Source organism: Solanum stenotomum, chromosome 5, assembly GCF_019186545.1.
Source record: "Solanum stenotomum isolate F172 chromosome 5, ASM1918654v1, whole genome shotgun sequence".
NCBI classification, from domain to species: Eukaryota; Viridiplantae; Streptophyta; class Magnoliopsida; order Solanales; family Solanaceae; genus Solanum; species Solanum stenotomum.
The window spans coordinates 61,180,906-61,195,031 of record NC_064286.1 but is presented as its reverse complement, the minus strand read 5'-3'; the positions used below and the strand labels follow the sequence as shown (position 1 = coordinate 61,195,031).

Genomic DNA, 14,126 nt, shown 5'->3' with positions numbered 1-14,126 from the left:
CTTTATATAGTCTTGAAAATTCTCCCCTCGTGAGCTATAAGGTTGTGGTCTCCTTATATAGGCCTTCAGAATCCTCCTCATGAGCTAACTTTTGGTATTGAGCTAACCCCAACGTTCATTTCTTCACAATTATATTAACGAGAAACAATTGTGAAACCGGGCTTACAAGTCTGACTCGGATACTATGTAAAAGAGTTTGAACACCCAATCCAAATCCAATGAAGGACAAGCATATGTTCTAACATAGCTCATAGGGTAACAAAAGCAAATAATTGAGCTATTAATCTTCCAACACATATTTTAACTAGTGTAGAAGAGTAAGTAGAATAAGCTAAAGGTTTTTTTGCTACAAGATAATATTACAATATTTTTATTTGATTTGTCTCCTAAAGTAGGATAACCTTTCTTCTTTTTTTGAGAAAGGTAACAATACATTGTATAAACAGTAAAGCTAAGAACCAAAAAGCTATTGAGCTGTTACTTTACAAACAAAAGTTTAGGAGGATCCTGTTCTTACGCAAAAACTTACACATTGCCAATTAATTCTACCAGATCCCCAACTCCCCCTCCCCAAAGTCTGTTTACACCAAAAATTAGGATAACCTTATAGGCAGAGTTCATCAAAAAAAGGTAAAAATATGCACACAACTTTTCAGTCATAAACTGTTCAAGCAGGTTAGGTTTGCATGAATTGCAGAAAGGCACAAAAAGTTGAAAAACTAACTTTATATTGATCATAGAAGTCTAAAGAATATAGAACTGCAGAGGCTGGATTTACTTGATTATATTAGAGGTTGATGCTCACTAGGGGAGCAAAGTAATTGCACTGAATCATAAGGTAGACTAAGGAGAGGAACTGAAATAACTTCTGATACTCTTCAAGATGAACATCAGAACTGATCTTTCCTCGTGCCTAAGTGACCACTGACCAGTATAAGTCATATAAATAGGACTGGAGAATTCGGTTAAATTACTCATGCACAGCTTGAAACTTCTACATACTAGATCAGTTGGCTGCTAGTACGTATGATTAACAGCAAATATGAGGAATACTGGAATCCTTGGCACAAAAACCAGCACAGAACTTCAGAAAAGTTGAGCTACTGACAACAAGATAACTTAAATATAGTGATGTCTGGTCTAGCCTTATCTAGTACTTGAATATTAAACCATCAAAAATTTGGATGACAGCAGCCTTGCCACCAGAAATAAGGAACAGACTCAGTACATAATGGGAATATAATTTAGATGGGAAACTCAACAACTTAATCGAACAAATATCAAGCAGCAAATACTTGTGTGCAAGATGCCACACATCGATCTTCACAGACAAAGGACAAAAGTAACTGAACCCCTCTTGAAGGAATCCACTAATTTTTTAAAAAAAATATACAAATAAATTGAGTTTAACCAACCTTGCGCATTCGCTCTGCAAGTTCAACATGTGCTGTCTTTACTTCATAATCATCTCCAGTTTTTGTCAGACCCTATTAACCCTCAGAAGTTAGAAAATGCTAATCACATAAACTAACAATTCCAAAGTATTCAAACAAGTTGCAAGAAAAAACGCCCCACGATGGCCTGATTTAATAGTATTCTCACCTTAGTAATAACTAAAAGAGACAGATCCATGCGGTTCAGAAGAAGATCTGAGATAGTATTCTTGACGTATTGAACAGCACCAGGAACATCTCTGTCTACTAGTATTTTATAAAGACACTCAGTTACAAGGTTCTTGACTAAGAGACAATTATCCCTCCGAACAGTTTCAATCCCTGGTGAAAAATGGTAGAACTGTAACAATTTATCAAACACAATATGCACCTAAGAAATGAATAATTTGAATAAAGTAAGAATAATTAAATTTGAGGTAACACATTTGATTTGCTAATTTTTCAAGGATAATAATATGAAAAAAATTAAAGGTTGGCATTGAAGGGTGAGAGAAGTTCCAAGAATATGCTGAAGATGAAAAGGATATGCCTCGACAGAGCTCACCTTTAGCATCCATTTTGTCATGTTTGTCCGGATTTGTCCATAGAAGGCCAGCATATCTCTTCTTGCTAATCAGCAAATATGGGTAATAAATCTTCTCAAATTCTAGTTTTATTGGCTGAAAATCAAATATGCCACCACCAGCAGAAGGAAAAAATGAAAAATAAATTTTGGTAGAAGAGATAATTAAATAACATCGGTACACTGCTGAGAACACACCTCAATATTTAAACATTTTAGGATTCTCTTTATTAGCAAGGATCTCACAAGTTAACAAGTTTCCTCACTAGAATACCATAAACCATGATATACAAAATAGCATCAAGTGGAACAAGTATATCAATACTACTTATCAAGAAGAAGTTGAACTGATCGAACACAGAAAGTTTACTAGTTTCTGATGCTTTTTCACTTCTACCTCTTCATGATGTATACCCTAATTACAAATATGCTATAACCATGAAAGACCAAAACCACCTAATAGGCATCATCAAATAGCAATAACTGACCAACTGATTAGAGAATATAACTATGTCATGGATAACTGTAGTTGTGGCATGTAAGCAGGCTCAGACTTGTCTCAAGAGAAAATGATAGTCAACGAAGAACAAGAAACTGCACTGAAGTGATCATCTGAAGAAGTGTTTAGATGCTACTGGTTTTTTAAAAAAAGGTGTTTAGATACAATTAAGTCTACTGAAGGTTAGGACGCACTTTGATAAATGTCCCGCTAATGTAATCAGCAGCTTCTCTGCCCAATTTCATAGCCTCTTCCACTGTAGGCACACCAAACTGCACCATCACGGAATCTGTATCTCCATATATAACCTGGCATCACAAAACAATCACAATTAGAGGAACAATTTTTTGATAAAGTTAATAATCTAGTGATAACCAACCAGTGACACTCTGACAACACCCATAAGATATTAATTGGGAATCTATAACATCTATAAAAACTTCAGATAATGTACCTCAGCATTGTGTTCATAGCCCCCAAGTACTGTAAACTTGTCTTCCACAAGCTTTTTTGTGTGCTCAATCATCTGTCGACCTAGAAAGAACAAACAAGTTCTAAAAGCTTGTACTTGAATTGGCTTTCTATACAACAAAGTTTCAATAGTTCAGTGTCATGTAATAAAATTGCTAGTAATAATTGCATTACCATAGCTAGTAACACTTGAAGATATTTCTAAACATGGTAATTGACCAACAGTAGCTCCAGTAAACCCATATACTGAATTTGCACTGATCTGAAAACCAGAAGACATCAGTAGTTATTGACCTGACTAAATTCTTTATAGTCCTAATGTCATTGTAGTACCAATAACAAAGAGAACCAAATTCATATATCTGCCAAGGAAAAGCGAAAGAACACAGTTACAAAGTTGGATATTCACTAACAATACATGAATTACCTTCAAAGCTAGCTGACGGCCATCTAAGACAGCTTTGACTCGAGGATCTGTGGCTTCCTGAAACCCAAAATATACTGTCATAATTCAAAGTTCAGAGGATAACTCAAATATTTATCTACACATCATCTGTTAGATATGCAAAAAATGGTGAGTAGACTAATACTCGAGTAAAAACATCGGGCTTCTGATAGGCAGTTCACCAGCTTCCCACAACTTACTTGGGCATGTCATTGGGGCACAAACATAAGGAGCAAGAAATTTGGGATGGCATAATTGAAAAGACAGAAAAAATTGGCCAATTGGAAAGCTCAGTATATCTTTTTGGGAAGGAGAGTCACTTTAATAAACTCTGTGTTGAACTCTCTTCCAACTTATGTTATGTCTTTATTTCCTATGCCTGCCAAAGTGGAAGAAAGACTTGACAAACTGAGGAAATTTCTTGTGGATAGGGAATAAAGAAGGGAAGGGTTTGCATTTAGTCAAATGGCAGACTGCACAGTTACATAAACAATCCAGTGGACTTGGAATCAGAAACTTGGGGTTGCAAAATAGATGCCTTTTGTCAAAATGGCTATGGAGGTTCAACACTGAGGAACAAGCCCTGTGGAGGGAGGTGATAGTCAACAAGTACGGGCTGAATGGAAATTGGGTCTCCAGCTCTATGAATAGCACTTATGGGGTGTCAGCTTGGAGAATAATAAGAAAGTTTTGGCCTGCTCTAAGTAGACACATAGTCTACAAGGTGGGAAATGGGACTAAAATCCTATTCTGGAATGAGAATTGGAATGGAAATGAGACACTGATGGTCTTATTTCCAGACCGGTTTTCCTTGTGTACCAATCCGGAAGAAACAGTGGCTGAGGTATGGTCTACTCATGGATGGAATATTGTGTTTAGAAGGCCTTTAAATGACTGGGAGAGTGGCTGAGCTATTACATGTTCTGAATGGGGTTCAATGGGTTATCGGCAGAAAAAGATTCAATCATATGGAAACACTCTAGAGATGGAAGCCTTTTTGTTAACAAGCTATATATTAAGGAGGTGAAGGAGCATCCAGGTGGTAAGCTTGGCCCCTGGAAGCAGATTTGGAAAGACAAATCACCAACCAAGATAAAGTGTTTCTCTTGGTTGGTTGCCAGAAGAGCATGCTCCACACATGAGAAATTGAAAAGGAGGGATTTCTATATTGCCTCTTGGTGCTCTCTCTGTAATGAGACTGAGGAAACCAACAACCACTTGTTCCTCCATTGCAGAGTGACAACACAATTGTGGAACCTTTTTCTCAGACTAACACATACAGAATGGATTATGCCTGAGCATACAACAGCTCTACTTAGTCGCTGGATCAGCAGAGGGGGGAGAAAATCTAAGAAAAAGTAGAGTAGAATACCATCATGCATTTGGTGGTTTATTTGGAAAGAAAGAAATAGCAGATGCTTTGAAAACAAGGCTAATTCAATAGAGAAAGTCAAATGGAACTGCCTGACTACTTTATATTTTTGGTGTAAAGAGGAAGAGATAGAAGAAGCTGCACAAATTTTGAATTTTATTGGCACTTCGTAATCTATTAGCCTTTTTATTTTTTCTCTTGTTGGGAACCAATTTTTGGAGGTCTCCAGCATATCCTTAATGCTGAGGAATACAACAATATCTTCTCAAAAAGATAGGCAGTTAACTTCAAGAAACTAGATTCTTTATACTAATTTGATGCATCAGAAAAGTAAGAAACAAAATGCAGTTGACAGAAGCTGGATATGGAGCCATGGCGGTGGCAAATTGAGAATTCTCATGGATCAAACGACAATTTAAGGAACCGAAGTTTAGAGAGATTGTAAAATGGAACTTTCGTAAGCTAGAATCAAGCTACACATCATATTGCATCAAATATTGATAAATATGACATAACATGAGGGGAACATGTTGGTTTAATAATTTAATACAGATGTACATCTATTCAAATGCAAGGCATAGGGATAAAAAGAATCTACATAGCATGAAATTACATTGTGTCCTCCAAAAGCTCTTTGCAAGTTGTTTTGGATTTTACAATCTTGCCATAACATATCAAGTTACAAGAGGGCCCAGAGCCACTTTAAAGTTTCCATGACAATCAAACTTCTGTAGAAAAATTGATTTATCCATTTCAACGGCAAGAAAATAAGAAGAAAAAAACTAGTCATCTGCATTATCCAAGAGCATCTAATACTAGTGTTGTGGAAATAAGATGCTCAGTGCTAGGATGTGAATATGTAAAAATATACACCAAGTGCTTGGTTGCAGTAGTGTAACACTGACAAATGAAAACACTACGAATTCCTTTTATCACTTCCTTAAAAAGGAAATTTTAAGAGCCATTAAATCTAGTGAAAGGAGGGCAGTATTGAGTGTACCTATATACAAACAAAAGGAAATCTCAAGTAAAAAGTTAAAAGCCCTACTTCACAATCAACAATCAAGTATCCTGATTTAACAAAAAAAAAAAACAGATTTTGGATTCTCTATGCTTAGTTCTTGTCTCTTACCCATAGAATTAAAACATTTGAGATATATGACAACAAAAAATCAAGATACAAAGCAAAATGAGGCAACAGATAGTAGAAAAATATAAAAGAACAAAAATTTAGTGAACACCTTTAAATCTGCTTTTGCTCTTTTACGAGCAGTCAATAGTTCTTCAAGAATTTCCGGAAGTATTCCCTGACAAAAAACAATTAAATTATCATAATCGAAACAAGAACATAAATACCGGAATTAAACCAACAGTTATGTTTACCTTCTGTAAGGTTGACTTGACAAACGTTTCACCAGAAGGGGTCTTGTTGACACACTCTGGAGGAAGGTTCAGTTTGCGAACCTCTTCAGGAGTTACCTAGACATGAGGGAAGAAAACCAAAACTTAGAACTGGAAGCATTAACATGAAGATCTTAATGCTCAGCACTTAATTCTAAGGTTTCACCAACATCAATTGAACGCTCGGGTAAAAAAGAAATATCATGGTCAAGACTCAAACAAGAACACTTACTAGTGTGCAGTAACATAAATTATATGCCATCATGATTGATGGATATAGAGATGCAAAATCCAACGTTGCAATTGGCTTCTCATAGAAACCAGCCCGTGCCTCCAAAACCTGTGTCCAGATATTTTGAAAGGATAAATACACAAGAATCAAGACTTACAGTTAGTACCTTTAACCTAAGAAATCAACATCAAAGGATATAAAAGGTGTGTGATAGTCAGATTTGATATCCTCCAAACATCCATGTTCTTTTTTGATAACTGTGGTGTCCACGGCCAACTTAAGCACACCTCAACTAATACTCGAAACATATGTTTAACAAGAGTAATATACCAAAAATAAAGCTTGACACAACAGGAGCTTTGCAAGTGCTAACTTTTCTTTACAAGAAAAATATTCAGCTATATGATGGATGTTTCTTATTTTCTTACCGTTGCCCCCTCAAACGTTCCTTGTTCAGATCCAGCCTGTTTTGCATTTGGTATGACAAGATCCTTTTGCTTCGCCTTCCTTAAAAGTTGAGAAAGCACCTGAAGATAGAGGAGATTTGAATAATTAAGATTAAGACCTTCATTAAGTGAAAACAAATGAGACCTTAGTTAATTTTCCACTAAAGGAAAATGAAGCAAGTATAGGACTAACCTTAATGCTTTGCCCTCTTGAGAGAAGAAAAGATATAGGTACACCAGTGACTCGAGCCATCTCCACATAGTTATAAATGAACATTAATTTGTCCAAAAGCCGTTGTGGGAGATAAGCATCCTGTAACGGAACTAAAGCATTCAGTTTTCTTATCAAGTGAGACTGAATATTCACATCAGCAAATTACATTTCATTCGAACTCATCTAGAATACCAATTACTACATTTTATAAGTCATTGGCCAAAACTACCCATTGCTCGTTATCTACATGAAACAATCATTATGTCCAACTGTATTTGGGAAAGGATGACAGAGGTGTATCAACGTTTGGCATAAACAAAATTAAACAATAGTTCTATCTTTAGTGACCACTAGCTCACACCCTTGAATGTTGTAACCAGTATCTTCTTGATGAAAACAATGAAGTTATATTTGGTTTCTTTACATGCAAACATCTTTCGAGTGGAGCATTCTACACCAAAAGGCTGTTGCTATAAGCATTAAGAAATTTAAAACTAAATATTCTTGAAGCAGAATTTTACGTAAATCCCCTATCTAAAGAAAATTGTATGCATGTCTAAATCCAAAAAAATCTTAAAGAATTACTGTTCTATGAAATAAGTAATACTCAGCACACAATTAAATCCAATTCAATAATATCCTTCAACCGGAACAGAACTATACACCTTTAGACAATATACAGCAAGCCGGCGCCTTGTTTCTGCATTGCCATTTTGAAGATCTGATATAATTGAATGATGGACATCCTCTTTCTGCAGGCGTAGCAGTAGTATTAGAAAAAAATTACTCGCTCTAAACAAGACAAGTATATTCAATAGGAATAAGGCTAGGGGAAACAAGACAAATGAACAGATTATGGGCATAAAAGAACATAAAGGAAAACAAAGGTATAAAAGACCCTCCATCACAATTTTCAGATAGCACCGAATACAATGATATGTTGATAATAAAGGTCAAATAATATGATTAAGATGTCTTCCTTTCTGCCCCACCGGATAAAGATCTGAAATTAAACTTCACAAGTAATTTAATAAAAATAATAGTGCACCAGCGCAGAGAACTTAATTAAAGAATGCACTGGAGCTAGAAATGACCAACTATGTTGTATGGGGCAGAGTGTTTCCAGTCAAGAACTCTCACATTAGAAGATTAAAGTTGTGGAAATGAGGACGCTAAGATGGATGTGTGGGCTTACTAGGAGAGACAAAATTAGAAATGAAGATATTCGGGTCAAGGTGGAGTGACCTTGGTGGAGGGGAAGACAGAAGCGAGACTAAGATGGTTCAAACATGTGAAGAGGAGATGTACGGATGCCCCAATGCGGAGGTGTGAGAAGTTGGGTTTGAATGGTTTCAAGAGAGGTAGAGGTAGACCAAAGAAGTACGGGGGAGAGATGATTAGACTGGACATGACATAACTTCAACTTACCGGACATGACCTTAGATAGGAGCCTATGGAAGACACAAATTAGCGTAGAAGGCTAGCAAGTAGTTGAGTGTTGTCTCACTTATGCTTGAGTACTAGTAATTGTAGCAGTATTCTTATAGTTTTTGGTTCTCCGATTTCTATTACTATATGTTATTTCTTGTACTTTGATTATAGTATCGTTTTGTTGTAGATATTGTTTCTTTTTTTTTCTCCGGAATGTTTTGTCATGCTATCTTTAGTATTTTGCCGTGACTTCTTCACTTCAGTTATTTCTTTTCCCCAAATTGCGTTGTTATGTTTTTTTCTTGAGCCGAGAGTATCGGAAATAACTTCTCTACCTCCCAAGATAGGAGTAAGGTATGTATAACACTACCATTCCCAGACCCCACTTGTGGGGCATGTTGTTGTTGTTCCACTTGAGCTAGAAAGACGGTGAACAGTGGGCAATAAATGAAAATGCGGACTTCTTCGATGCTATGTGCGCTTCCCGTTGTTGTTCATGGCTACTCTGAACAACAATTTGATTGAATAGGATCTTCTCACTTGATCTTTGATTCCTGGCTCTCCCTTTTTTATTCCTAAAAGAGCTCTTCCATTTGACATTACCATTTTCAAAAAAAAAAAAAAGAGCTCTTCCATTTGTTTTTCTCCATATCAACACGAGACACAAATAGGGGCGAGTTCCCCAACTCCTCCTTGCTCACTGGAATCTTCTCTCTCCAACTGGTCATGCTTCCATTGCATCTAGGCAGCACCAAATAGACACTAACGCAGAAATGAGATACTTACAATTTATTGAATTTAAGATGTTTTGTTCAATGGTACTTGAGGTTGTTATGTGATAGCTGGTAGTCAGACCATGTTGAAGTTACCCTTTTTTCCACATAAATGTGTGCTGTGGTGACTGGAAAAGGATCAGATTTTAGCAAGTGCACTTGTATTTTAAAAAAAATCACTACTTTTTACACATGTTTCTTGCACAAAATTGAGTATTTTTTCTGTTCTTTTACTGAATTCAAGGTTGCAATCACAGATTTTTTCTTTTCTAACTCATGTAGATCAAATACAGCTCAAGCCATTAATTTCACAATTAACATGCCAAAATCAAAATAGAAAGCTAGCAAGTAGACTTGTAATCCTTCAAGCTAACCAACCCTGTACACAAGGAAACTACAAAGCTTTACCGCAAGGCCTACTTATGTTATACTTAAATATACATGAGCAATGGCCCTAATGGAATCACTCAACTTGGTTATCAACATAAGTAGAGAAGTGCTATGGATGGCATCCCTCCAACTTTAATCAGAGGTCACAGAAACTCCTGGTAGGTAACGCTTCCCCTATGGTGGGTCCTACGCATGACTCCGATTAAATGGACCAGTGAGTTTTAAGATATCGGATACATAAAGCAAAAATAAAGAGCATTGAAGTGTTTGAACATAAACAATAGCGCATATAGGGTCATCGCTCAAAATCATGTACAAATCTATTGGCAGAAGGTACATAGTTGTGGGCAGATGTAGCAGTATGTGAGTTGTGACAAAAAACTATAGATAGAAGAGCAAAAACTAACCTGCTCATTAAGAAAATGTGCTGAGACAGAATTTAGTGAGTAAGAACTTAGCTTATAATCCCTCTGCACAGCCTGCGATACAAGAGAATAACATATTTACTGCCATTCAACTATTTCCTAAGTAAAGTTCTTTCTACAGCAATTAGAACAGCTTATTGATACAGCCATAATGAACAAAACCTGAAACAAATCAAATTGAACTCTCCCTTCTATTGTTATTTCTTTACTTTCCCTTGTTCCATGCTGTCTGCAACACAAAACACATATATCAGTCCACAGCTTCTCAAGTTTTTTTTTGATAAAGTCAGCTTCACTAAACGCAAAACTCAACTGCATGTACTTGTCACCCTTAGGGATATTTTTTCTTTTAGATTTTGATGATCACAAATAGGAGTGGAAAAATTAGCACATGAAAAGTATGACCCTCCCAAGTTGACCCACTCATTTATTAACTCAGACCATCAAAAAGTTGGTTGATAGCCCAAATTGACCCATGAAACATTTTGTCAAAAAATATTCTTAAAACAACATTTTTTATTTGATACATATATATAGCTATAGTAAAGGAAAAAACAGTTTAATAGGTAAATTTTTTTTTATAAAAGAACAAACAAGGAAATTAAATCTTAGTAAGAATTGGGTAGGTTGGGTTATGACCCGCTGTTTAGTCCATTTTGACCCGTCCATTTGACAACCCTAATCACACACAATTAAATGAAGAATAAATCAGTTTCAGCATAGCCTCGGGGAAATTTGCTTTTATGATCACAAGCAACTAGTTGAAGACTAATATTTGAGTTTCAGTCGTGTGAATTTTTGGGAAATGTTTGAACTAAGAAGTGCTGCAACTCCACCTTTGGAGATGAAACAATGCTCTAGGAGGAAAAATATGGGAGATCCCAATTACTCCATTTTACTGTCCTATTACAAGGAGAAATATTAGAAAGGTTCTGATAAGCAGCAGCTAATTGGAACATGTTTTAGGTTAGTATGCAATCCCATATTTCAGAAACCACATACAGTGATGGAATATAAATGCAAACTGAACAGGCCAATGGTTAGATACAAATATAGTCAATAGACACCAAGTGAAAAAAAATGCCGTTTTGTGCTGATAGTATTTTTACCTATGGATAAAGTAGAAACCTAAAAGTACTTCTAAACATATAGAAGTTAACAAACAAAAAGATATAATATGACCTTGAAGAAAAGGTTGCATCCTTTACACGAACCCTGCTGTTTCTGATGCGTCCAAGCATAGGAAATTCTGCCATCCCTAAGACTTCAGCTCTCTGGTACGAAGATAAAGTGCCTTTAGTAGTTCAACATTACACATGGAAAAACAAACATGGCCTAGCCTTTCCCAATCTCTTTTGTGATGGGAAGAAACAAATTTATCCACTTCAGTTCCACCATCAACTTCACAGCTAAACCACAATTTATTTTTATTTTTTAATAACTGTGATATCCGGGCCAGCTTGCACACACCTCAACTAATTCTATGGGATACCTGTCACCTCCCACTAGCAACAAGGACCAAGTACTCTGTCCACCAAGGCTAGAACAAATGGAAAGAAATCACCTAATGTTTTTGTCTCTGCTAAGAGTTGAACCTGAGACCTCATAGTTCTTACCCACTTCATTGACCACAAGGGATCTTATTCACTTTAGCTCTCATATTATTGTTTTGGAGCCATTATTTAAACATATAACTACATAAGAAGCTTGCTACCAGGAATACAATACCTTTTACCAATCAAAAAAGGGAAAACAGAAGCTCATTACCCGGATGAGATATGGCAAATCAAAGTTGCAGATGTTATATCCAATTATTATATCAGGGTCCACTTCCCGGATAAGGTCCTGCAAGTCAAAAGAGAGTTAAAAGAAAACATAAATTGGTCATTGGTATTACTATTAGTAGAGACATCTTTTTCTTACAAAAAATTGTTTTCGGGAAAGTATTCTGGAATAGTTTTACACAATTGTGCAAACTAATGTATGAGACTGATATGGCATATCCAAACACCCTATGTTCATATTAACTATGAGAAAGTCCCACCACTTCCTCAGCACCAACAATCAACCAAGATTCATATGCCAAGTAAGGGAAGTGTAAATAGCCCATGAAAGTTTAATTTCCATCATTATTTCTAACTCCTTTTTCCATAATTTTTAACTTCTAACTCGCCCAAATTAGTCTGTTCAGCCTGCTTCACTCTTCTGCTTGTGCATTACAATCTGGAGCATAAAACAACACAGACAATGTGAAACTCTCACGCTAAAGGGTAAGTGCCATCACATGAAGCCAAATTGAAAGAATCAACTGCCACACACAAAAACTCTGCTCGCCTATCCAACAAACCACCATTCCCACCACCACACAAACGAAGAGAAAAGGTGGAAACTGTATCCAATTAAAATACAAATTGCATGCAGAAATATTACCCTCCAAGCCCGCAATACTTCTTTTTCTGTGTCAAAGGACATAATATCAACCCCAACTATCGGTGAGCATGACTTAAGGGTCATCACATTCCGAATTAAAGGCTGCTCCTGTCCCTGCAAGGTAACCAGATTGGCCACCTAGAATGAAGTTAAATCTTGTCAGCAACAGGAAAGTAAACAACATATATTTTCCAGATATATTGAATAAATTGGGACTAACTTGAATAACAGGATCTTGTGTAGGCTCGGGAAAGTGGCCTTTACGACCAGCACATTCAATATCGAAACTCAATATGCGAAATGGAGCCATCTTCGAATATTCTCCTTCAGGAGAATGGCTTATCAAGTCAGAATAGCTAAAAGAAAATGTTAAGGAAGTTCCGGATGATGATCCCTTATGGATAGAAAGAATGCACTCTTAGGTCATATATTCATCATGCATTAGGATACAGACAATCAAACTCTAATTGACAATAGGAGAGATTCCTTGCAGCTTTCTTGTATTTCCCAACTGGAACTTCAATCCAGTTGCCACCAACAATATTGCAGTCAATCATGAAGCGAAGAGCAAAAAGAACATTACTTTCATAGGTAAGAAAGCTCTTCATACCAAGCCCGTCAATTTGAATACCTCTATCGAGAATACCTGCCCCATTTTACATTTCAATCAGGTGGGAAAAGCAGGAAAAGGGATCGGTAATAGAATCAATTCTATAAAATCAATCAGAAGTTAAACATTTTATCGCAATTCTGGCGCATCCAATTATGTTGAAGAACATAACCCAAATTCTGTCGAACATATTCTTCTCCAGGTTTCAGCAAGTAAACTTAAGTGAGAAGATTAAGGAGAAATTTCACAGGAAGTATAAGATGCAAGTATATTATTTTATATGACTCAATGTGAAGTAATACACTAAATTATCATGGCAAGAGCAGGCAAGACTGGCAAGCAAAATGCCATATTAAATATAGCACAAGCCCACGCAGCTGCTCAATTAAGAAACCTTTTTAAACACTTTTGGGATAAAATGGATAATGCCAAGGACAGAGAACTTATTAGAGCTGGACTGGATGTAAAATGAGAAATGAACAGAGGGAGTTGGAGAACCTTTCAGCTGTGTTGGGTGGTTTGGAAGGAAACGAGCCAGCACTTCAAGATCTAAACTGCAGCTGTTTGCAGTTTGAAACATGAATGACTTAGCATGTTAATTTCTGTTGTAATCTTTTCCTTTTTTTTAATGAAATAAGAAGGATATCATTAGCAAAAAGCATCAAGAAGATGCAAGCATTACAAAGAGAGTATCAGCTCCCAGGAAGGCAAAAAAAGTTATCACAAGTTCACAACTATCAACATAGATCTATGGAGCTGATAAATTCTAGGAAAGACTCGACAGTAATTACAGAGGAGTGGTTGACCCAACTAAGAAGACTGATCATATACCTAGCTTCAGAGAAGAAATGGGAGTTGGGATGCCATCAAAAAAGCTTTTGTTCTTCTCTATCCAATCCGTAAGCACCACAAAATACAAGCAGGAACCAAAGACCAGATCTTTTTGATGGACTTCCCAACTTTCTAGGTTC

At 36.4% G+C, this 14,126-nt stretch overlaps 2 protein-coding genes across 3 annotated transcripts in view; one reads left to right on the top strand and one right to left on the bottom strand.

Annotated features, from left to right (window-relative positions):
- LOC125864731 (calmodulin-7) overlaps window positions 1-14,126 on the top strand; it is a 139,204-nt gene that overhangs the window by 69,603 nt on the left and 55,475 nt on the right. The window lies entirely within an intron of this gene.
- The window catches only part of LOC125864721 (DNA polymerase delta catalytic subunit), a 30,211-nt gene that overhangs the window by 9,633 nt on the left and 6,452 nt on the right, over window positions 1-14,126 (bottom strand). For both annotated transcript variants that reach the window (XR_007446264.1, XM_049544775.1), the window contains exons 5-24: window positions 12,996-13,191; window positions 12,766-12,901; window positions 12,546-12,683; window positions 11,883-11,960; window positions 11,298-11,389; window positions 10,278-10,344; window positions 10,098-10,169; window positions 7,762-7,848; window positions 7,076-7,195; window positions 6,865-6,963; window positions 6,437-6,544; window positions 6,187-6,282; window positions 6,045-6,110; window positions 3,414-3,470; window positions 3,161-3,248; window positions 2,970-3,049; window positions 2,710-2,823; window positions 1,999-2,113; window positions 1,603-1,775; window positions 1,416-1,487 (exon numbers count right to left, since the gene is read on the bottom strand). Coding sequence is in view for 1 of the 2 variants with exons in the window: in XM_049544775.1 (XP_049400732.1) it covers window positions 1,416-1,487; window positions 1,603-1,775; window positions 1,999-2,113; window positions 2,710-2,823; window positions 2,970-3,049; window positions 3,161-3,248; window positions 3,414-3,470; window positions 6,045-6,110; window positions 6,187-6,282; window positions 6,437-6,544; window positions 6,865-6,963; window positions 7,076-7,195; window positions 7,762-7,848; window positions 10,098-10,169; window positions 10,278-10,344; window positions 11,298-11,389; window positions 11,883-11,960; window positions 12,546-12,683; window positions 12,766-12,901; window positions 12,996-13,191 (2,054 nt within the window). In the remaining variant the exon portion in view is untranslated. The remainder of the gene's footprint in view (window positions 1-1,415; window positions 1,488-1,602; window positions 1,776-1,998; window positions 2,114-2,709; window positions 2,824-2,969; window positions 3,050-3,160; window positions 3,249-3,413; window positions 3,471-6,044; window positions 6,111-6,186; window positions 6,283-6,436; window positions 6,545-6,864; window positions 6,964-7,075; window positions 7,196-7,761; window positions 7,849-10,097; window positions 10,170-10,277; window positions 10,345-11,297; window positions 11,390-11,882; window positions 11,961-12,545; window positions 12,684-12,765; window positions 12,902-12,995; window positions 13,192-14,126) is intronic.